This window comes from Emydura macquarii, unplaced genomic scaffold (genome assembly GCF_026122565.2).
Source record: "Emydura macquarii macquarii isolate MOO-44397 ecotype Brisbane River unplaced genomic scaffold, CSIRO-AGI_Emac_v2 contig_3451, whole genome shotgun sequence".
Lineage (NCBI taxonomy): Eukaryota > Metazoa > Chordata > Testudines > Chelidae > Emydura > Emydura macquarii.
In genome coordinates, this window is record NW_027133588.1 from 7,614,666 (window position 1) to 7,639,280 (window position 24,615).

The 24,615-nt window shown below is 40.5% G+C and overlaps 1 protein-coding gene across 5 annotated transcripts in view; it reads right to left on the reverse strand.

Moving 5' to 3' along the window:
- The window catches only part of ENTREP2 (endosomal transmembrane epsin interactor 2), a 344,249-nt gene that overhangs the window by 38,147 nt on the left and 281,487 nt on the right, over positions 1 to 24,615 (reverse strand). For all 5 annotated transcript variants that reach the window (XM_067534559.1, XM_067534563.1, XM_067534560.1 and 2 more), the window contains one exon: positions 21,385 to 21,492. In XM_067534559.1, coding sequence (XP_067390660.1) covers positions 21,385 to 21,492 — 108 coding nt within the window. The remainder of the gene's footprint in view (positions 1 to 21,384; positions 21,493 to 24,615) is intronic.

Sequence of the window (24,615 nt, forward strand, 5' to 3'; positions counted from 1 at the left end):
TGGTGGTAAGAATGTGCAAATAGTTATTTTAATAGTTATAACCAAGTGTTTATTATGTGTTTGGTATATAACATAATGGACCCTGATCCCACTTGGGACATCTGTGCTACCATAATAAATGTAATGTAATGTAATGTAATGTAATATAATATAATATAATTTTATGCACCTCCTGACTTCAGAAAATGCTAAGTACTCAACAGTTCCTAAGAGACAGGCTAAAATTTTCAACAATGGGATTTTAACGTTAGGCTCCTAAATCCATATTTAAATACCCAAAATAGTATTTTCAAAAGTTTCTAAGCCATTTGTGCACTTTTGAAAACCCACACTTAGGTGCCTAAATATGACCTTGAAAAATTAGGTTACTAATTATTAGGTTATAGCCCCTGGCCCAAATAACTTGCAATCTAAACAGACAAGGCAAAGTAGGAGGGAGAACAGGTGCACAAACTAGTAAGGAACTTAATCAAAATCACACAGCAGGTCATTGGCAGAGCCAGAATAAACTGCAGGCTGCCTGATTTCTAGTCTAGCACCCTATCCATTATACCACACTGCCTCCCAATGGATTTAGTTTGTGGATATGGATTTAGGACCCTAATTTTAGGCATTTATGTTTGAAAATCATGACTTTGATCATTTACCCAATTGGCATATGCAGCCAGAGTAATTGTGTCAGCAGCTGTGATGGAGATATGAGATGTTAGTTATGCTGAACAAGATTTAATCTTAAATCTTAAAATTAAATCTTTGAAAAAGATTACAAATAAGCATTCTTTCCCAGGACATCTTGCAGGAGCCAAATAATACTTCAGGTACAAGATTCTATATACAAGGGAAAGACTCAATCCCTGCTAAAGAAAATCCACTTATGTGAACGCACATAGTTAAAAAAAACAAAAACAAAAAAACCTCACCAGAACTGCACCACATGCACAGGTATTTCTGTACAGTTTCTATTTACAATTATTTAAGGCCTTGCTCCTACAAACACTTATGCATGTATAAATACGTTATTTAAGTGAATAGTTATACTGAAGTTAATGGGACTGCTCAAGCGAGTATAGTTATGCATGAATTAGGTGTTTGCAAGATCTAGGTTTAAACGTATAAACCTTTCTATTTTGAAGCGAACAAAAAGGAGACTATTTTCAAGTGTTCAGAGAGACTAATTTTTAATTAACTTTAACTTCAAAACCATTTAATGGAATTACCTGACATTGATGGAGGACACCCTAATCCTAGAAGTAGTGGCTTCAGTTTTCAGCTGACAATTTTACTCTGTCCTAATTGAGGGAAAGGTTTGAAATTGATCTTATAACCAATCCTGATTGGTGACATTAAGCCACCTTAATGAACAAATGACTGTCTTTCCATAACAATAATGGAAAACTGCTAATCAGCCAAAACAACACACGTCTGGTTCAGCCATAATGACATTTTCTGCTTTACTGTGGTGCTTTAGAGATATAATAATCACTATTGTGGAGTAGGACTCAGAGATGTTTAAAGAATTGCATAATTACAAGACTACTACATTAAAGATAATGTAGTATTCACAGAATACAACAGACCAAAGAACTAAAAACAATACTATACTATAGCCTTCTGATGCACAAAGTAACAATGCCGTCTTTGCCTAGACACTTCCTTCTTCCTATAATCAGATTGCAAAATTTTGACATTTTAAAACTCTATTGGCTTAATATTTACAATTTATGGTTACAGTGTTGAAACCCTGCATTGTAAATACTAGCCCATACACTAATTAACCTTTCCTATATCATACACGCTTAAGAAATTGATTAGCATTAGGCCTCAATACACAAAGTCACAAGTTCATTGCTGTTCCATAAATGTTTAATTACATACTTTTCTGACAACTGTAACCTCTACAAAAGGTTAGTAACTGCCGTGACAGCTTTAGTGGATTTATACTACTAGAGAGGGTTTGTGCAGTATATACAGTTAAAGTGGAAGATTTTCTTAATCTTCGTAATGAAGCACTAAAAATACACTATAGGCCCCACAGCAGATGCTTAAATGTCATAACAACAGCACAAGCTAAATGAAGAGGAGACACTAAAATAGAAAAGTCTTTTTACAGTGGCAACATTATTCTTTTTATATAGTGAAATATAAATTGAGTTTATCTTGGGCTTTAAAAATAAAAGACTAGCCAAAGAAAATTTTAATTTCTCTCTGACCAGTTTTTGTTCTTCCCAAAAGAGAACTCTTATTTTCTTTGTGTAATCATTCATTCAACAGATGCCAAAGCACTTTACAAATGACTCTAAATAATTATGCAACCTATATATGCTGTATAGAGGAATTACTTTGCCCACTGCCACAGTACTGCTACTTAAGAGGCAAAATATAGTAATGTTTAACAACCTCCAGCAACATTACACAGAAGTCCAATGAGAAAGTAAAGAATACTTCAACCAATAAAAGGAGATTGGAAATTTAGGTAAGTATAACATACTTATACTGAAATTAGAATTTGGCCAGGACGGTGGGGGCGTTAAGCTGACTAACAACATTAAGGGAATATTGTACAGTTTCTAATAATCAAGAGGACAGATTTGGTATGGATAACAGGAACATGACTTTCATCCCTTCACACTATCAATGAACTTTATTTCTATGTGGACTGATTTCTGCTACTTTGGTGTCAGAGCTCTTAAGAAGAGGTCACTAGCTATCACACTTTTAACAGGCAATGGTAAAAAACTACAGCATAAAAACACTGTTAAAAAAACACAAGTCACTGGTTTCCATCAAATGTTTCTTAGTTGTGAATTCACTATAATATTTTGAAACAGCAAAATGATAAGAGATAAATGATCAGGAGGAACTTATCTCTTGTTCTTCCTGCAGAATTCAGATAGTTCTTAGGAGATATATTCAACTACTGCAGACCCTAGGCGGTGCTCAGGAGGGAAGCTATCACAAGCCTAGGAATCTTGTACCAGAGAAAACTTTATATATCCAATTAATAAAATTTTCTATTGAGACTAATAGGAAACTCGTGCTACTGAAAATATGAATTAATAAAAAGGACTCAAAATAGACAGTTTTCTTTGTCTGGCACTTTAGGGTGTCTATTCCAACACAGTTTCAGTTCTAGTTTCTCCTTAGGGAGGAAAATTCTGCTTTCATTTACAGTGGTGTAAACCTAGAGAAGCACACTGAAGGAGTTTGTCTGGATTTTCACCAGTGTAATTGAGATCAGAAAGTGGCCTTATATATTTCTCTTAAACACAAACACACAGATAGTTTACTGTTAAGTTCACTATATTAAATAATAGAACCCTCATATTAAACAAACAAGAACATTAAAATTAAAAAAATCAGTTAAAAGCGATGACATTTTGAACTGAGGTAATTTATATATTCTGTTACCCTAACCGTTCATACAGTGTCTGAACAAGGGAAACATGAAAATGCATGTTTTCATTCCAACATCACCTGACTCACAAGACACACAAACTCTGCCAACATCTATAAAACTAATTACTACTTTACGTTACACAAGATATACATGTATTACAGGTGTGAAATATAAGCATCAAAGCACTCCTAAAGCAGTGCTAGGTCACTGGCTCAGTTACTAATCCAAAGGAAAACATTACAATAACTATGGTTCCTGAACAGCACTGTTTTCCTTAAAGACCTCCTATTTATGCACTAACCAAGCACTGTATCTTGTGCCAACTAAAGTTAATGGGCTCTATGCCATTGACTGCAGCAGGTTCAAGATCACAGTCTAGGGTGTTATGACTATATTACATAAACCTTGAATACAAGAGCATGATAAAAATTTGTTAAGCAATTTGCCATATTCAATTAGGTAATGCAAAAAGTTAGCTAACCTAGCAAGACACATACTGAATTATCAGAATGGCTGATGACAACAGTAATCGAATGCTACATTTGTGTCATCATTAACTTATTCCCCTTACACAATAATGGATTGTTTCACATACCGTGTAAGAAACACCATGAACTATTAATAACAATGGTGGTGGTAAAAGGCACATTGATGGATGACATTACTCTTATGAGTGATAATATATCAACGTTCTGGGAGTTGAAGAAGTCTGGAGTGGATGCAATTAATGCTTTATCATGGTTATAATCAATTTCCAACATCGTTTTGCCTAAATCCGGAAGCTTAATTGTAAAAGTTAATGCAGTAGCCATTCATTAATCAAGATGTGAATTTAAAGAGGCCTTAAAATACAAATAAAATCTCTTTGGTGTGACAGCCTGGTAATTAATGTACATTTCTTCAAATTAGAGAATCTTCATGTAATTTGACTTGATTAGCATCTCTGTGTGAGAGGTGCTTGTACACAGAAAAGCATTAGCTATTGTGATGATCCCTAACCCAGGATGCAGTCTTAAATTGGCCACAGTGGTGAAAGTGGTGGCACAATGTAATTTTAACCTATAACCATGTTATGTAAAATTGCTGTTGAAAGGACAGAGTAGAGTCTAAGGAATACTTTAAAATGAGTTTGTCTTGAACCCAAAGAACTTTTGATTAGGGTTTTTCACAGTTTCTAGTGGGGTGACAAGTATTTTAATGACAGTCAAGACAATAATGTTCCCAAGACAAAAGTAAGTGTCTATAACATGGATCACTGGAAATCTATCTTCACTGATCAAATTTGTCAGGGGAAAGTTGCCATCTCCTTTGGTAGTTTCTTTCCTGGGATAAGCACGGCAATGAGCTTGGAGCATCATCACCTTCACATCATCCAGTGTCAGCACCTCACATCGCCATCACACCAAAACCATCAAACAAGTATTCAGGGATTTACCATCACACCAGTGGAGATTTTTTTTCTCCTGATCTGTTTCTCCTGTTCTCACCAAGTCAGACAAGAAGAGGGAACCATCTCCATGGCTGTGGCCTTGAATCACAAACCTAATGTTCTATCCTTACCCTTATTCCCCCAATACCTTTCCTAGCATTGTCTTTTTGCTTTGTAGCTAATAAGAGTCAAGTTTCATCAACCAGAACATATTTAACATAACAGCCCTTTGCTGTGACCAGGCTGGCAAGCTGAAAATTGTTTCTAGCAGCCTGATCATTATTTGAAAGAGGAGAGAGGGGGAAAATGTACCAATATCCAAACTGATTACACTGAAACAGAGCAAACTAGAATAGTCTTCCAAGACAGAGAATAAACCTGGAGTTCCAGAATGACTAATTTGATCTTGTGCCATATGCTGTGCCTGCAATTTTCGAGTTCCTGAACTGTAAGCATCAAAAGCAGAAGCTGCGTTTTCGTATCTTTTGCTATTCTTTTCTCTCTCCTTCTGTGAGCATTTCTCTTGTTAAACAGAACTAGATTTTAACAGCATAATCCAAGAACCACCACCTAAAATTGGCTCACTATTTTTTCTCCCAAAAAGGACCAGCTGAGAAAGACTCAGCAAAGGCTTATCCCTTTAGAACAATGGTTCTCAACCTTTCCAGACTGCTGTACCCCTTTCAGAAGTCTGAAGCTCCAGCCCCACTACCCGGGGTTGAAGCATGTAACTTAGTTTTGTGGGGCCCCAGACAATTGAACTGCTTGCCACCCCCTGATGCTAGCCCTGCACTTGCGACCCCCCCCCTAAACCCACCCTGCGACTCCTAGGGTTTGTGACCCTCAGATTGAGAAACACTGATCTAGATGAGTTGACATACGGCCTGCAAGACCTCTGCGTACCCCCAGGGGTGCACATACTGTTGGTTGAGAACCCCTGCTTTAAAAGACTCTATTACAACTTTTTGTAACAAAGAGTCTATTACAAATACTCTAAAATTACAACACGTTATAAATACTAGCCAATACTAGCCAATCTTCCCAACAGATTTGCAGTGAGAAATTAATACCATTATCAGAGTTGTGTGTGGGACTTTCACCAAAGATCTGTCTGTTCCATGGCTGGCTCTTAATAGTGCTATTATTCCTTTATTAGTTACACAAGCACTTATTATTTTTACAAAATCATAACTAATAAGTGATAAGAGATTGATGGCTGCAAGTTCTAAGTGGAACACCTGCCAGGCATGGAGGCTGAGAGAGATTTGGGAGGTTTCAAAAAGCTCCAACAATGTTAACTTATTAACACAAAGCGTGACAATCATCACAACAGCAAATAATATATACAACTCAATCCTGAATATCTAAACCGCATTTATCTTAAATGTCCTGGTATACAATAAGGTCATATCCCCTTATGTCTATATGTTACACTGAAAATTCCCTAGATTACCAAATATCCCCCATGAGATTCAGATAATCAAGGTTATTCTTTAATATTATCTCAACAAGAGAATCTCTGAGGACACTCATACAAAAATATATGGCAACGTTTTAAAAGGTAATTTTTCAGAAGTGTGTTAGAATTCAGCCAAGTAACAAGTGACTAACTAACCTGCACTTAACTGTACCCTGAAATGTCTTGAATAAACTTTTGATTAAATATAAAATATACATTTAATAAGCATAAAATCATAACCTATTACATCTAATTGGCGGAGCTTGTGAGGCCTTACATACAACTCAATGGCATTAATCTGTTTGTCTGAATTTATGTAATGCAATAATAATTGAAAGCCCCATCTGATCAATTACAAAATTTAAGGACATATTCTGGAAATGAATGGGGAGATTTTGGGGAAAAATCAGAGCATTTGCAAGGGGTGGGTGAATGAGGGACAAATGGAGCCACTATTATCTGTTGATGGCACCCATGGTCAGTATAACAAAAACCCTGCTCATCCTCTCTCTGCTCATCCTCTCATCCTTGACCCCCTACATGACTTAACTCTGCAACAGACGGAGTAGAAGTAATTGCATTCCCTCTGGGAGCCAGGGGGTGAATGCTCATCCTGAAGGGGAGAAAAGCAGACTTCCTTCCTCCCTCCTAATGTCCTGCCTCCTCAAAGCCTGCTCCATGGTGGGAGACAGAGGGAACCAACCGTCCATTCCTCCCATCCACTCTAGGAGGAAGAAAGGTACATTGGGGGAAAAGGAGACACACACACACAGAGCACTTGTCATGGGGGAGGAGAAGGCAATCAAGGTAACAGAGCCATTGGTCTGGTGAGGAGAATATGGGGAGAGAATGGGTGGTCCCCTGCTGTGAAGATTTGCAACCGAGACCCTTTGGCAAAGGATCCCCTGTTCTTTGTGAAAACTGTCACCTTATACCTGACAAACTCACTACATCAAACAAATATCTTACAGGATATTAATCCATAAAGAGTAACATGTAAGTTATCTACAGAAAGCTCAGATCTTGTCAAGATTCATAATAATTGAGAGATGAATATATAGGTAACTTTAAAGGAATAATGTATTTATCCTGAAAGCATGCTTTACAGATTTAAGAGTAAAAATTAGTGATCAGGGATTATGTGTTTCAGTGATGGCACACTCAGGAAATGGGGAGTTGTCACCCTGCCTTGTTTAGCTGGTGATGCAATACAAGGGTCAATTGCTTAGCCTTGTGCAATACTAAGACTTGAATGGAAAACCACCAAAAACATCTGCAAACAATCAAAACCATCCCAAGATTAAAAAAAGGAACTGTACAACAAGACAAGGTTTGCCCTGTCTGTGAGGAGAAACAAAAGGCTGTTTTCAGTATAAGATAGAGGAGAGAGATGCATTCTGGATCCATTCACTGAGGAAAACCTTGGTGGAGCAGGAATGTTTTCATGAATATTTGGACCCTGGTTCTTAGAATACTAGTCAGCTCTGCAACAAGCTGAATTTGGTGGGGGGAGATGGGGGAAAGCTTCCTCCATCAGACAGGTAAGGTAACTATTAATAATTGTTGACCCAGGTTCACGTTTTGTGACCAGGTTCATGTTTTGTGATTTTGTTATGTATTGCAGCCATTTGTTCCCAGCACGCTCGCTCTCATTTCTAGTTAAATCTTTTTTTCTTTCTTAAATAAACACACTTTTATTATAAGTGCTCACAAGTGCTGTGTGGTTTAAGATAAAGCTAGTAAAACTGGGGAACACCGCCCCTTCGGGAGCAAAGGATCTGAGATTTTGGTGAGTAGCCAGTGTCAGGGGCCAGATATCAGAGGGGAATGATCCAAAGGGACTCGGGGATTGGGCTGTGTCTATGGTTAACCTGCAAGGCGAAGTTAGGGCTGGTATAGCCCACAGGAGAATCCCTGAATGGCTGAAAGACAGATGGTGTTAGGGAGCTGACAATCTGCCAGACTAAAAGCAAGACTCCCTCACTTCTAAAGCAAGGGTAACAAGGAAACTCACTGTCCTGGGTACCCCGAGAACTGTCACAAGGGGAGGAGGGAATGGGGGAACAGACAGCCCTTGGCTTAAGGGGAGAATGAGGGACCATGGTATGAGGGGAAGGGAGTAATGGGGAACATAAAGAATCCCTAGTGGGGGGAAATTGGGGACTCCTGGGTTGGGAGGAATGGGAATGCACAGAGAGCACCTCCGATGGGAGGGAAGGTGGGTAGTGAGGGCAGACGGAGTCCTTGGCAAGGGGGGGGGGGGGGGAGAATGGGAGATAGGAGGAATGGGGGGGACATACTGAAGCTCTAGTGGCAGGAGTTTGTTGATCCTGGTGTGCTGGGAAGGGGGCACACAAAGCACCTGTCACGTGGGCAGACTGGGGGAATAGGGGCATAGAGGAAAATGGGGGAATGGGGACACATACAGAGAATCTGCCCTGGAGAAGAATGGGGGACTCTGGACTGGGAAACTCACAGAATATCTAGCAGGGGAAAGTTGCAGAGAGTTGCTGAAACGGAGGGGGATGGGAGCTTGTGGGGATGATGGAGGAATGGAAGGAGCCACTGGTGTGGTATGTGCAATAAACTTGGCCTACAGAAACTATGAAATGTGTGACACCCTCATGTATGTGTTTGAGATTTAACAAAGCATTACAAAATATATGCTGTATATACAGTACCCAGAGTGCTGTGCAGGATGTTAAATACATGTGTCTATGGACTTTAATGGAAGCTGTGGAGGTAAATCCGTGTAAACCGCTTTGAACATGTAAGGTGTAGATATTGTTCTAGTGCATTCCTTTTAATTAAGCTGTCGGTACTTAATCAAGCAATGCCATATACTATAATTAGGCAAACTTATGTTTAGGTTTTATTAGGTTCAAATAATCAAGTGAAATAACAGAAATATATTGGATTTCTTGGGTTAAAAATAACTGGTCCTATCCTTGCCTGCCTTATGATCATGAGTAAGAGAGCAGATTTTGGCTGACTACTACAAAATAGATCATTTTATTTAGAAATAAAGCTGTCTGGGAATTTTCTGATGAAAAACGGTTTAATCTGTGTGACGCAGGCTGGATGGGGGGGAGGGGGGGCCATTTATTATATTTTTTAACATCAATATGTCGAAATCATAATAATTCAAGTGAAATATGCCATGTCAGGTACCGTTAGAAAGGCTATAATGTGCAAAGTAAGATGATAATGTTTATGTTCATGTGGTATATGTGTAATGGAAGTTATGAATATGTTTGTATCTATATTTCAATTAGTACTATGTTTCTGAGCGACACCCCAGACAGGATGGCTGCAGCACTAGCCTGCTTAATGGCCCATTAAAGAAATTCACAGGTACAATGGGCCCAGGGGGAGAAGCCAGGAATATACCTGATGAGTCACCAGGAATTACTCATGTGACTCTGGACTCCATCTTATTCCTGTACATTTCCACAAGATGCATGGAAAAGGCCAAAGGACATAAAAGGCAGCTGCACCACATCCATTTTGTCTTCAGCCTACCTCTGAATCAACTCATCTACAACTGAACTGAACTGAAGCTGGGAAACAAAGGACTGAGACCCATCCAGGTACTAGATGTACACCAGAGGAACTATACAAGCCTGCAAACTTCACAATTCTACTAGAAACCTGATGTATATGGACTTTCAAATCAATTGTATGTGTCTGATTGCTTTAATCCTTTAACATTTCTCTTATAGTTTGTTTCTTTCTTTTTATAATAAACCCTTAGTTTGAGTTACTAAAGGATTGGCTGGCAGCATGGTATTTTGGGTAAGATTCAAACTTATATTGGTCTGGTACTGTGGCTGACCCTTTGTGGTCAGGACAAACCTTTTTGGTAAAGAGCAGAGAGTTTTAAATAACTGATCTTTTTACTGGACCTAGTGGCTGATTTGGAGCCAGACACTGAAATGCAATAAAGGGGGCTGTGTGTATCTTTATTTTAGCTTCTTGATAACCAGTGTGGGGAATCAGAAGCACTGTTTGTGGCTGGTGGGAAGTCTGACTTCAGTGTCACCCACCAGTGCTGGGAGAATCTGCTCTCCTTTTGCAGTCTGCCCTGCCCTGCACATTTTCAGGTGGCTACCCTAGGCACGGACGGGGTCACAATCTGAAAACGCTGTTTCGCTGAAACCAGAACCATTCATGCGCAGCTGTTTGCAAAAATGTATCAGATTTGACTAAATTTTCATCAAGAAAGATTTCTCAGGTCCAGGATGGAATTTCTTGTTAAAATGAGAGAGACACCCACTCCCGAATAGCCAATATTCCAGTGCTGGGGACAGTCACCAGGGATGTGGAGCGTAGGTTCAAGTCCCTGATTAACAGCAGGGATTTGAATGTCTGCCACAACCCATGTGAGTTCCCTAACCACCAAGCTAGTGGCTCTCCAGAGTGGGTCTCTCTCAATCTCTCCTAGTGGAGTTGTCCAACTTTGTATAAATAATTAAGCATTTATTGGGCTAGAGAAAGAGAGACTGACACTGTATCCCTGTGGTTATGGCTGTATAGTCAGAGCAGGGACTTGAACCAGGGTCTCTCTCATCCCATATAAATGCCTTAGCCACTGGGCAATTAGCTATTCTGATGTGGGTCTGTGTCTCATTTTATAGTGAAATTTCACCCCAAAATAGAATTTATTTAGATGTTTTTTGTAATCTCAAAATTTTTCATGGGACAGGAGAACCATTTCCCACATAGCTGCATTTAGGAGTTGATATTTTCCATGGCGCTAGTTTTTTAACAATTTACATATAGCAAAGGGATCTCAAGCAGCTCTTTTGTTTTTGGGGTGGTGGAGAAGCTAGTTACTCAGTACACAGTTGAAAGCCTTTTTATTTGCAATCCAATTGATAGACAGCACTGAAAACTGAGTTAGTGACAACATCAGCAGCAGACAGCACAGGTCATGTTGGCGGTGGCCATGTGCAGAATTTTAGAATTAAAAAAAATTAAGGGTTAAGCCTAATTAAAGGCCAAGATTCTGTCTGGTACATTTATTCCTTGAATATTATTATGTATTACTACATTTGAATGGTGCTAGCACCAAGAGGGCCCAATCAGGACTGAGCCTCACTCTGTTAGCCACTGTTCCCACAAGTCATGAAAGGATGATCTGTGCCCTAAAGATTTCAATGCAGCTTCTTAAAGAGCAAGGTACTATTCAAGAGGACAAAGAATATCAAAATCTGGCCCTAAGAAATTTGAATTTGGAGAGAGGATTATTTTAAAGGGGGAGGAGGATAATGCTAAAAACAGAGCTCTAAGTGTAATTTAAAATGTACACTTTAGTACACTGCTTACAATGCACTGAACAGACAGGTGGTGTTTGAACACCATCCAAAATACATAAGCAAATATAAAATTAAATGAGCGTTATGCAAAAAAGTGACATTTAAATGAACACCTATATAAAAAGCAAGGAGACCCTAGTTTGTGTTAAGCAAGTCTGGATAAGAAAATAATATATCAAGAAGGTGTGTGTGTGTGTAGGGGGGAGGAGGAGGGAGGGGAAGGGAGAGGAACTGTTAGACTCCAAGAAATGAATAATGTAGGCAAGTGTAATTACCATGCATTTCGTTAAGGTCTGATTTCACATGCTTATTCTATTTATTTGTTCCCATATGTATAGCTTAATCTTCATCCTCAAACTAGCTAAATTAGTTTGGGGTTAATTGTGATCGATTTCCTTGTCTAGAGAGTAAAAAAAAAAGATGTCTCTGTGAGGACACAAATGGGAAAACAATTTATTTATGCTCATATTGATGAATTCCTGTGTCACTGCCAGTTCAGCTTTATACCTCTTAAGTATAGGTGGCAGAACTGTTTACTGTCATTCAAAAATCCATGTGTTTTAGACCCGTGATTTCAAGGAGGGAGCTGTTAGCATAAAACTAAGACCAATATGTTTTCCTTAAGGCTTGAAAGTTCAGGGTTTTTTTTTAAACTACTAAGAATCTTCAAATTCACTGGCAAATTTACCCTAGGGTTAGTATAAATATGTAGAGTTTCTGGACAACTTGTCTATATTTTGCAAAACATTTAAACTTCAAGATCAGTGCATCAGATGTACATAATGTAAATGTCTATATGCAATAAAATATAGTGACGTCCAACATGTGACTTGGATAAATACTGTATGCACAAGTCAAAGAAAAAAGAAGATTCATGAAGCATAGCTGCAGATTTGCTCATGGTTATGATATATGTAAATTCAGTGTTGCTAAGCAATAGAACACCTATAGCATATGGGAAAATGTAGTATCCTGGATCAAACTGGATACTACAAAAGAATTATATAATATGATTTTAAAAAGCCACCATTCTTATCAACAGCTGTTATCCAAAGCCCACCATGGAGTCCTGATTCCAAATAAGAAGTTTTTTCCATCTGGCTAACTGGGGCAAGGAAAACACTAATGCTGAATACAGAATCATAGATAGAAGAGACAGATCGGGCCATATAGTCTACTCTACATCAGTTCAGGGTTGTACCTGCAGTTTGATTACGTATGGTAACGAAGAAGTATATTTTACTGGCACAGGAGAAGGATCTAACTATTCAGTAGAGTAATAACAAAGCACTGAGTGAAATATGTTTCAAATGGCCAAATGTACTGACCCTCTGAGACTCGCCCTCCCCGCTGGGCAAAATCCTCTAGCCCCACCACCCTGCTACAGAGCAGCAGCTCTGAGCTCCCCACCCCAGTCTGGTGGGCGGAGAATGGGGTGGCGGGGGGGGGGAGAGAGAGAGGAGGACACATAGGGGACTGCATGAGCCGCACTTTAATTGTAAAAGAGCCGCATGTGGCATACAAGCTGTGCTTTGACCACCTATTATAATATTTAAATTATTTTCATCTACAACTGCCAGCATCTCCCCATGTTACTATCTTAACACTGCCAAGGTGGGGCCCTCCTGCCACAAAATGACAATAAGGATTTATTGTGCTTTAATGAGGAGGAAGAAGCGGAAATAGGGAACATGGACTTGTAAGCAAGGAAGAAGGAAGTGAATCAGATTGCAGAGCCTACAGTAAGAAGGGGAAAAACAATTACAGAGCCTACAATAGGAAGAGGAGAAACAAACTTTCATGTTTTTTGTGTGAACAGGGCCATTGGGGTTAAGACAGCGAAAAGCAAAGAAAACATGTGGGCCAGATGTTCAGCTAATGTAAGAAGAAGAGGTTACTCACCTTGTGAAGTAACGATGGTTCTTCAAGATGTATGTCTCTATGGGTGCTCCACTGCAGGTGTGACTGCATCCCTGCACTGCTGATTGCAGAATTTTGGTAGCAGTGTCCTTACAGCCGGCACATGAGCTGCCCCCCACCCTCTGCCTAGTGCTCTGCCAGGAGGCAAACCAGCATTGCATGGGCAAACTTTCCTCAGTTCCTTTTTTATCCACAGAGTTTATGATGAGAACTCCGAAGTAGAGGGGAAGAGGGTGGGTCGTGGAGCACCCACAGGGATGCACATCTCAAAGAACCATCCTTCACAAGGTGAGTAAGCTCTTCTTCTTCTTCTTTGAGTAGTGTCCCTATGGGTGCTCCACTGGAGGTGACTCCCAAGCAATATCCCCCATTGGAGGCTGAGGCTTCAGAATTGAGTCTGTTATGGATGACAGTACCACGGCACCGAATGTGGCGTCCGCAGCAGAGTCCCCCAAGATGGCATAATGTTCTGCAAAGGTATGTGCAGATGCTCAGATAGCTGCTCTGAAGATTTCTGATATAGGGATACCTTTGGAGAAGGTGACCGACAAGGAAACTGATCTCAGAGTGTGTTCAGATTGTAGATGAGGGTGCTAAATTGAGAACCTTATAACAGAGTTTGATACACGTCGAGACTCATTTATAGAGTCTTTGAGCTGAAATTGCTGTGCCTGTAGACCTGTCTGCAATGGAGAGGAAAAGTCTTGGAGATTTTCTAAAAACTCTTGTCCTGTCCAAATAGAAGGCCAAGGCTCTCCTTCCATCGAGTGTATGGAGCATGACTTCCCTGTTATTCTAGTGAGAGTTGGGATAAAAGGTTGGAAGGTGAATGAGTTGGTTCATTCATGAAATGCGGAAGTCACTTTGCAGGAGAACTTCAGATGTAATCTAAGTGTGACTTAGGGAAGAACATGTTGAAAGTGGGATGCACCATCAGAGTTGCTATCTCCCCTATCCTTCTTGCCGAGGTAATGGTGATCAGGAACACCATCTTCATGGAAAGTTGAGTTAAAGAACAAATGGCCATGGGATCAAAGGACAGTTTAGTCAATCCTTTTAATACTAGATTGAGATCCCATTGTGAGGTAGGAAGCCTGGGTTGGGGAAAGAGGTTTGTTAGCCCTTTGAGAAACTTCTTTGTAGTCATGTGGGGAAAAAATTGAGTACCCTTCTGCCTACTGGTAGAAAGTCGTTACTGCTGCTAAGTGTACTTTTAGCGAGCTAATGGGAAGTCCCAATTTCCTGAGATTCAGCAAATACATAGACTGGCAGTATCCGGGATGACTCTTTTGGATCAGTACCAGATCCAAAATCTGGTCCACTTTTGTAGGTAAGCATGATGGGTAGCCACTTTCCTGCTGTGTAACAACACTTCCTGGACCTCTTCAGAGCATGATGTTTCTATGTGCTGGAACCCTGAAGGAGCCAGGCTTTGATCCATAATATCTGCAGGCTGGGATGGAAAGTGTATCTTTCATTCTGAAAGAGAAGGTAAGGAATGGTTGGAAGAGTCAACGGTGGACACAGCGTCAGTTGTGACAGGTAAAGGTACTACGTCTGTCTGGGCCAGGTGGGAGTGATCAGTATGATGTTTCCTTTTTAATTTTCAACAGGATTTTCAGCAATAAAGGAAATAGGGGAAAGGCATAAAAAAGTCCCTTGTCCCATGAGAGGAGGAAAGCATTCCCCATGTAGTGCTGGCTGATGCCCGCTCTGAAGCAGTGCCATGGATATTTCTTGTTCTGGTATGTAGTGAACAAGTCTATTATTGGTGTCCCCCATTGTTGGAGCATGTCATGGAATATCATTGAGTCTAACTCTCATTTGTGGTCGTGTGGGAATTTGCAGCTGAGACTGTCCACTGCCATGTTATGCACTGCTGATTGGTATGCCACTGATATTGTAACACTGTGGGAAATGCAACACCACAGAGAAATGAGACCTGGCACCACCCTGTCAGTTTATGTAAGACATGTAGGCCATGTTGTCCATCATGATCCTTGTGTGCATGTCTTTGATCATCGGGAAGAAATGAGTGCGTACACTTCTGATCACTCTGAGTTCAAGCAAGTTGATGTGGAGGCAAGTCTTCGCTGGAGACCATTTGCCCTGTATTGTGTGGCCATTGAGATGCACACCCCATCCTATGAAGTATGCATCTTGCTTAGGAGTAGAGATGAGGAAGACTGAACAAACGGGATTCCCCTATGGATGTTTACTGGGTTCTTCCCCCGTTCAAAGATTGCTTGATCCTGATGGACATCAACAGTAGTTTCCTTATGCTGTTTCTGTTCAGCTTGTAATATGAACCGAAACATGTTTGGAGGCACCTCCTGTGAAGTCTGGCATAAGCAAGTACCTGCAACCACATTCCTCAGAAGCTGGAGGCAATGTCTGGCCGAAATTTGGGGGCTCCTCTGTCAATGGAGTTGAGGTTGACTCCTATGAATTGTAGCCTCTTTACCGGTGTTCATTGATCTGTAGGCCCAGATTGAGAAACAGGTCCAGTGTGGTCTCAGTTTCTCATTGGGCCTCTGTGAAGGACTGTGCCCTGAGAAGGCAGTCATCCAGGTAAGAATAAATCATGATGCCTTGAGAGAGTAAGTGGGCTGCCATTACCGAGAGGATGTTGGAGAATACCCTGGGGGCTGAAGAGAGGCCAAAAGAAAGTGCTCTGTATTGGTAGTGGTCCTGGCCCAGAGTGAATCTGAGGTAATGCCTGTGACTTGGTATGATGGAAATGTGGAAGTATGCATCTTGAAGGTCGAGGACTGAGAACCAGTCTCCTTTCTCTAATACTGGAATGATCATTGATAGGGGATCATCTTGAATTTTTGCGCTTTGACATATTTGTTGAGGGCGCTGATGTCCAGTATGGATCTCCAACCTCCCTTTTTTTTTTTTTTTTTTTTTTTTTGGAGGGGTATCAGGAAGTAGCGAGAGTAAAAGCCTTTGCTTCTGAGATGCATGGGCACCAGTTCTATGGCTCCTATGCTGAGGAGATGGTTTGTATCTTGGCATAGTAAACTCTCATGAGAAAGATACCTGAGGAGAGACAGGGAGGCGCGCTGGGAGGAGAAATGTAATGCATATCCATTCTGAACGATCTCCACTACCCACTTGTCAGAGGTTATCTGTTCCCAGGTGTTGCGGAATGGGGTAAGACAGTCTCCGAAGGGATGGGCAAGGTTTCCTGCATGATATGGTGAAGAGAGTGTTCTACAGGCACCTTGACCAACCCATCAAAACTTCTGCTTCGAGGTGAAGGGCTAAGATGAAGTTGCGTGGGGTCCCGATTGCTTTTGCCTGTGGTAACTCGGCTTCTTCTTCTGTGGTTCATAAGACCTTTTGATGAGTACTGAGACATGTATTGTGATGATCTGGGCTTGAACCATGTCTGAGGGCTGTACTTTCTTTTATAGGCTGGAGTATAGATTTCAAGGAATTGAAGAGTTGCCCAAAAAATCCTTCGACGTGTATAGAGATGTGGTGTTCTTCTCTGTGAATAATTTCATTCCCTCAAAAGGGAAATCCTCAATGTGGTTTGGATTTCTCTAGGGAAGCCAGACAAACAAAGCCACGAAGCCCGTCTCATCAGCAACAGCTGTTGAAATTGATTGTGCTGCTCTGTCAGGCGCATCTAGGCTGGACTGGAGGGACATATTAGCCACCAGTTCACCCTTGTTAACTATGGCTCTGAATTGGTCCTTATGAGAGTCTGGGAGTCGCTCAACAAAGGAATCGAGTTTCATGTAGTTCTGGCAGTCATACTTTGCTAACAAGAAGAATAGTTCCAGAGGGGTAGACGTGTTAGTCTGTATACAGCAAAGACAACGAGAGTTCTGTGGCACTTTAAAAACTAACAAATTTAATATTTGTAGACATAAGCTTTCGAGAGACTTAGCTCTCTTTTTCAGATGCAGTAATACAGAAAATAGGTAACACAGAGGTATCTTATAGGTATCCAGGTGCATTGAGAACAATGGGGGAGGTGGAGTCCGGTGGCAGACCCATCCTGGCTTACAGACAGCCCCCCAACCTGAAGCAAATACTCACCACCAACCATACACCCTACAAAAAATCCTACCCAGGGACCTATCCCTGCAACAAACCCTGTTGTCAGCTCTGCCCACACATCGTCTCTAATGACATCATCACTGGTCCTAACCACATCAATCACACCATAAGGGGCTCATTCACCTGCATATCCACTAATGTTATATATGCCATCATGTGCCAGCAATGCCCCTCTGCCATGTACATTGGCCAAACTGGACTATCACTACGCACAAGGATAAATGGACACAAATCAGACATAAAAAATAATAACATCCATAAACCAGTGGGAAAACACTTTAATTCCCAGGGCATTCTGTCTCTGACATGAAAGTTGCTGTACTTCTCCAAAAAAACTCCAAAAACAGACTTCAAAGAGAAACTGCTGAATTAGAAATGATCTGCAAACTTGACACATTCAAACTGGGTTTAAACAGAGACTTGGAATGGCTATCTCACTACCGAAGGTAAATTACTTTGCTCACTCATTCTCACCTCCTACTCAATGGTCGTCATTAGGTCTTAAGTACCGGACTCCACCTCCCCCATTGTTCTCAATGCACCTGGATACCTATAAGATACCTCTGTGTTACCTATTTTCTGTATTACTGCATCTGAAGAAGAGAGCTAAGTCTCTCGAAAGCTTGTGTCTGCAAATATTAAATTTGTTAGTCTTTAAAGTGCCACAGAACTCTCGTTGTCTTTGCTAACAAGGCTTTGTAGTTTGCTACACGGTGGCTGATAAATATGCTTTCCTGCCGAACAGGTCCAAACATTTCCAGTCCTGATCATAAGGGGTGGATTTAAACTGGTGCTGGTGGCCCTTAGCGTTAACCATGTCCATGTCCATGGAATAAGGAGATGGGTGAGAAAAGAGAAAGTCTGTGTCCTTTGCTGGCACATAATACTTTGTGTGCACCCACCTGCATGTTGGCAGGACAGACGCCGTGGTCTGCTATACGACTCTGGCAGGGCCTAGTATGGCCTCATTAATCAGAAGGGCCACTCTGGAGGAGATGGAAGAGTGTAAAATGTCCACCAGCTTGTGGTGGGACTCTGTCACTTCCTGTAATGGCATTTGCAGGACCTTTGCCACCCTCTGTGCCAGGTCCTGGAATAGCTAGAAGTCATCTGCCATCGAGGGCAGAGGGGGCATCACCATCTTGTCTGGTAACGATGATGAGAGATGGGCTTGGGGGTGACTTCTTCCTCTACCTCTGCTTCAATTTCTTCCCCTTGTCTGGGGGGATTCAGAAGCTCTTGAACCCGCAGCTGAAGGAGGGTATGTCCTTGCTTGTGGAAATGCCGCGTTGGAGGCATGCGAGGCTTGCTGTCTCTGAGCCTGCTTAGGGTCCCAATACGGCTATTGGGTATGGGCCTGCAGTTAGTATCACAGCTGGCCAAACCAGGAGGTTGCGGATCAGGTAGGCGATACGCCTGATGCCCCTAGTGAAATTTGGCCCCATACGGCAGGTGACAAGAGAGGCGGGAACTTTCTGACTCCAATGATGAGAACAGAGGCGTGCGGCAAGGAGACAGCGGTGAATCTGGGGTTCTGGGTGAGCTCGATACCAGGACTCTGGTATTAAGTAAGCGTGAATCCGGTGCATTGGACACTGAAAGATCTGTTGTGCACTGGAAATCTAGTGGTTGTCGGTGCCAAGAAGCTTGCACTGATGGAGTTGAAGATGTGGACCCGGCTATGATGCCTGTTGGTGACATGTGCACCAGAGGTACTGGTGCCAGTGTCCGTACCGACAGAGCCTTCCCCAGGCGGATTTTCTATGTCTTTCATGCCCCTGTGTTACCGGTGCTTCTTTTCCCATGTCCACTGGGTCTTTGAACAGTCCGACTTGTTCTGTCAGCTCGGTACCATGCGTGCCTTGTGTACCAGTTTTAGGAGGCTTCAGTGCCATTGGTACCAATGATACCGGGGATTGTTTTTGGCTTGATTGGGGCTCATTACAGGGACTCACAGACCTTTTCTTAGTGATCTTGAGTGAGTGGCTCATCTCTCTCGTCTCACCTCCCTTCAATGTACAAGGTTGTGGAGAGAGTTCCTGCCAGGATTCTGGGGGTTGAAGGGCGGACTCCATGAGCAGGAGTTTGAGCCTCAACTCTGTCTTTCCTGGACCTGGTCTTCAGTTGTTGGCACAAACCAAACTTTTGTGGAATGTGCTTCCCCCCCCGACAGCGAACCCACTGGGAGAGTCTGTCAATTACTGGGATAGATTCCTTGCAACTGAAGCACTTTTTGAAGCCCAAGAGCCAGGCATATCCTTGATAGGATCGACAGGAGGCAAACACTTCTTCTTTTTTTTTTTTTTTTGGCATAGCCAAATAAAATGTAAACCAAGTAACAAAGAAAAAAAGGTTTCAGGGGAAGCTAAAATTAGCAAATCTAGAAGGAGTTAATGATCCACGAATGGACAGCTTTAGCTCCGTCTCTAGCCGGGGCAGTTGAGAAGGAACCGAGGAGGTTCTGTGCACGCTGGACAGCCTCGTGGTAGATGAGGAGTAGCACATGCATGATGGACTGCTACCAAAGTTCTCCAATCAGCACCACAGGGACGCAGACACACCTACAGTGGAGCACCCATAGGGACCCTACTGGAAGAAGAAGAATCTTCAGGGCCATCATGGCCATTGGGAAAAGAAGACCAAGCAGTTTAATATTCCAGTGGGAACACTGTCATCTGTATGTTTCTGTTCCTGTGAAACGTTTCTAAACAACATAAAACAATCATGAGTTAAATTTCTCTGAATATTCATGACTACATTCCTGGGTGTCTGACATTATTGCTATGCTAGACAGATGGCTCTTATCAGGTCTGAGTATCAGTTATTCTCCATTTCATTATTGAAAGGTGAGAAAAATCCTTTGTAATCAGGACCTTCAGTTATCAGGCATCTCGCAGCTGAGATCATTTATGGAAAAGGAAAAAAAAAGATCTATGGTTCTGTATAAAATACAAAATACAATAAAAATCTTTGTTTGATTAATGTTTTGAACACACTGTCCCATGAGCTGAAATGAGAGAACTTTTTCTCAATGCTATTTATGACCTTCTATTATGTGATGGGGCTATCCAGTGAGAAATTGCATTTATCGTGCACGTTTGGAGCCTTAATTGCATTGCACCTACTAATAAACATATTCCCCCCTGCTCCTCCATCTCCCCTATTCAAGGTCCTGTACACACAAAACCTTTTGACCAAGTTTGTAACCAGCCGTTGGCACATTTGGTTGTAAAGGTGGTTTGCATCCATATATCACATGATTAAAATGAAGTAACTATGACAGCTAACTATATTTTGCACCAGCCAAAGGCCTACATGGCACATGGCTGTCTTTCTGTAACCAGTTCAAGCTCGTTGTTATTTTTTCCAGCTTACACAGCACTCTCAAACTATGCCCATGTAACTAGTTGGGCCAGTCCTTCTTTCTAACTCTGTGCAGCACACCAAAGTGCATGACTGCACATGTAGCTGTTGCTGCTTTGTGTATTCCTCTATTATTGCTGAGACACTAATGAATAGCTGCCCAGATTTGCCAGAACTTACTTATACAAACAGGCAGTGTGATAGCTGAAAACTGAACCTTGTTACTTGTCCAGTTAAAGGTCACATCTTAGCAGTTCCAAAATGTCTCTTCCAGACAAAACTTTTATACCACCATCAACCATCATTGATTTTACACTCCCTCATGTATAAATTATAAATACATATATGTAAATATAGCTGTATGTAACAGACAGACATATTGACAGAGAATAGAATTGTAAAATCATTGAAATCTACTCACCATTTGCAGAACATCAGACGAAACCATCTGCATGCAGCACATTGCTGTTGCTAATGCACAGACAATTGTGGAGATGATATTGAGAGCACACACGCTGAACAACAGATCCTGTGAAAAGACACACAGCAGAATGTCACTTCTTATCTTAGTGATGCAGATGACAGGATTGCAAATATTTTTAGCAGATTTGACAATAAATGCTGTCAATTGTTATCTATTTGATATAATCTTAATTAGCTGTATACAATTCACTCAGCATGTAACCCTTTCTCTTACCCCAATTCCCGCCCCACACACACATTTAGAATCATGTAAAAACAAAAAGCAAACTATTATTAAGAGATGTATCTAAGGTCTAAAAATATGTTTTTAAATGTTTCAGGTTCCACACTCCACTGATGTTACAAAAACTACTACAGCTTTTCTTGCATACAAAATCCAACAACTGTTGCCAAAGAGAAAATGAGAGTCTCACTTCTAATTTTTAAAAATACATTGCCAGTTTACTTGCTTTAAATACTTTAAACATACAAGTTAGAATTTTATTTGATGCTTAAAAAGGTCAGTAGAAAAACTGTTGAGAAATGAAGAGTTGTACGCTCTTATTTCAGATAGTTTGTATCTATGGGATAGCATAATGGAAACCCTATAATGGCAAAAGACAAAGGAGTCCATCTAGGTCTGTTACCTTGTGTTCAGTTAGCATCTGCACAGTGCTATGTTTTGAAGAACAACAATACCAAGAACTTAAAAGAAAAAACAGAATTAAATAATATATTGCCCATATTTAAATATCTGAAATTAAAATAGCAATATTTTTCCCAACATATTTACAATTTTAAAAATGTATCCATGTCTTACAATCACCTGATTTGCATTTAATGTATCTATTGCTGGAAAAAGATAACTGATTTAGTGTCAATACAAAATTAAAAAGTTAATATACTTTTTTCCATATTTAGTAATTATGCAGCTGCTGTCCAGCTGATGTACTTATGCCAGTTTTATTGCTGAAAGCACAGTGAAAGTGGTTCACAGCAGATATATGAAAAAACACTGTTAAACACGGGACAATAGAACTCAGTGGGTGAAGAACATTCTTCAGAATCTAAGTCTTTATCTTAAAAACTATGACATTTCTATCCCTTCCAATTGCTAAAATAACTTACATGCTGTAAATCTATGTACTGCTATCTTATTGGCTGCAGGAAGACAAGCAATAGTACCAACAGTGCAAATTTACTCCTGCCATCTTAATTACATACTCCCCAAGTGACCATCATTTGAATATGGAAACCTGCCAACCCATGGGAAGCACAGTAAATCCAGCAAATGGGTCAGCAGGTTCCAGTCACTTAACAGGATACACTGAGCCAGATCTGTTCTTGCTGCTCTGCTCAGCTGTTTGCTGGCTCCTCAGCCAGCTGACTGACAGTGGAAAAAAGGATCAATTGGGTCCACAGCAGAAAGGCAGGAAGACAGCCAGTCTCTCCCTCCTAGAAGACAGAGGTGAAGGAGGACTGGTTCAAGCAAATGGATGTACTGAAAAATATCAAGAGTGTCAGGATACTTAAAATGGGGGTAAACTGGGGAGGTTCTGCAGATATGCAGCTGGTAAGCAGGAGGCACAAGAAACAGAAAGAGAAGGGGAACAAGAAGAAAAGATTGTGAAAGTTCTTTGCTCGATAGGTAAAGCCCAGGTGACAAGCAGGAGACCGACACACACAACATTTAAAGGAAAAGGAGTGTCAATTACCAGAAACAAGAAATTTGGTGCCATCAGATGACATTATGCAAGTGAAAACCCTCATCACAACAAAATTCTAGAGCAAGTTCACCAAAGTAGTATACATTACAATAATAATAATATGTCCTTTGAATCCCCAGGCAGGAATGTAAACGGTACAGTTCATGGATTCAGAAATCCACGTCTCTTTCAAAAAAGGATTCTGAAGGAAAACTCAGAATGTGAGGAAGAACATGCAGCAGACACCAAATAATACACAAAAGATATTCATGGAACACTACATTTAACATCATCTCTAAAAATTTACTATTGCTGTTTCAGTTTAATAATTTCTCTCTCTTTAATTCATTTTTTTAAAGCTTATGCAAAATACAGTATTAACACATATACTTTAATTATTTTTTAAAAAATCAATAGAAATAGTCACGTTAGATTCAAATGTTCACAATCGCTTTTTGCAACTCAAAGACTGCACTCGTATGTTATGAGTACCCAATCTAATTTCATTGTGTTAGTTTAGTGAAATGTAAAAAGGGAACACAAAATATAAATGGTAAAAAAATTTAATAGTGAAATTTTTATATTCTTTGGGTTTATTAATTCAAAGGGTTGTTAGAGAAGAGCAACGGGGTTGTTGTTATTACGTTTGTCTGTCCATCCTTAAATTGTGAGCTCCTTTGAGTACAGCTCATCCTTCTAGAATGTTGGGAGAGTGGCTTGAACATAATGGACATTGCTATAAATAAGTAGATGACGATAATGATAATAAGCAACAATTATAATTTTATCTTGTAATCTTAAAAGATTGCATCATTGCAATAATATACCGAAACTAAAATGTCACATAGGTATTCTACAGCCATGCTACTATAAAATGCACCAGGAGGAGGATATTTTAAATATTGTAAGATAGGTAAGACAATTATAAAAGCATCCTAGGAGAAATGTGTTGGCTAGACTGAAAAATCTGCAAAAGCAGAAAATAATCCTTTTTTTCGCTGATTCACCTGACCTCATTTTACAAGCCCACTATATTGAATGTGATGTCATCAACCCGTACAGCAACACTGGGATTTTAAGGCAGCATTCTTTGCAGAAAACCTCACTTTAAACAGTCTTTGAGATGTCAAGTAAACTGCTTGTGGTTTTTATTTTCAGTTTCTCTTTTGAGGGAGTTGTGGACTGTAAAATGTTTTGGTTTTTAAACTACTTATTACTTAGTCAAAAGATTCAAACAATAGGATGGTCAGATAAATACATGCTTTGCCTGAAGGTTTGTTTATCCTGTTCTGGCTGGACATATCACACCTGAATTCTACTCCTATTTCTCTAATGCTGCTCTTGGGATTCTATATGACATTTCATGTTGTTATGCAGCATATGCTACAAGAAGAGATTTGTAATGAGCTTCAGAGAAAAGCTTAAAAGGCCAAATCAGGAGGTAGCCTTCGTAGAGTCAGTGACCCAGTAATGGCTGACTACAT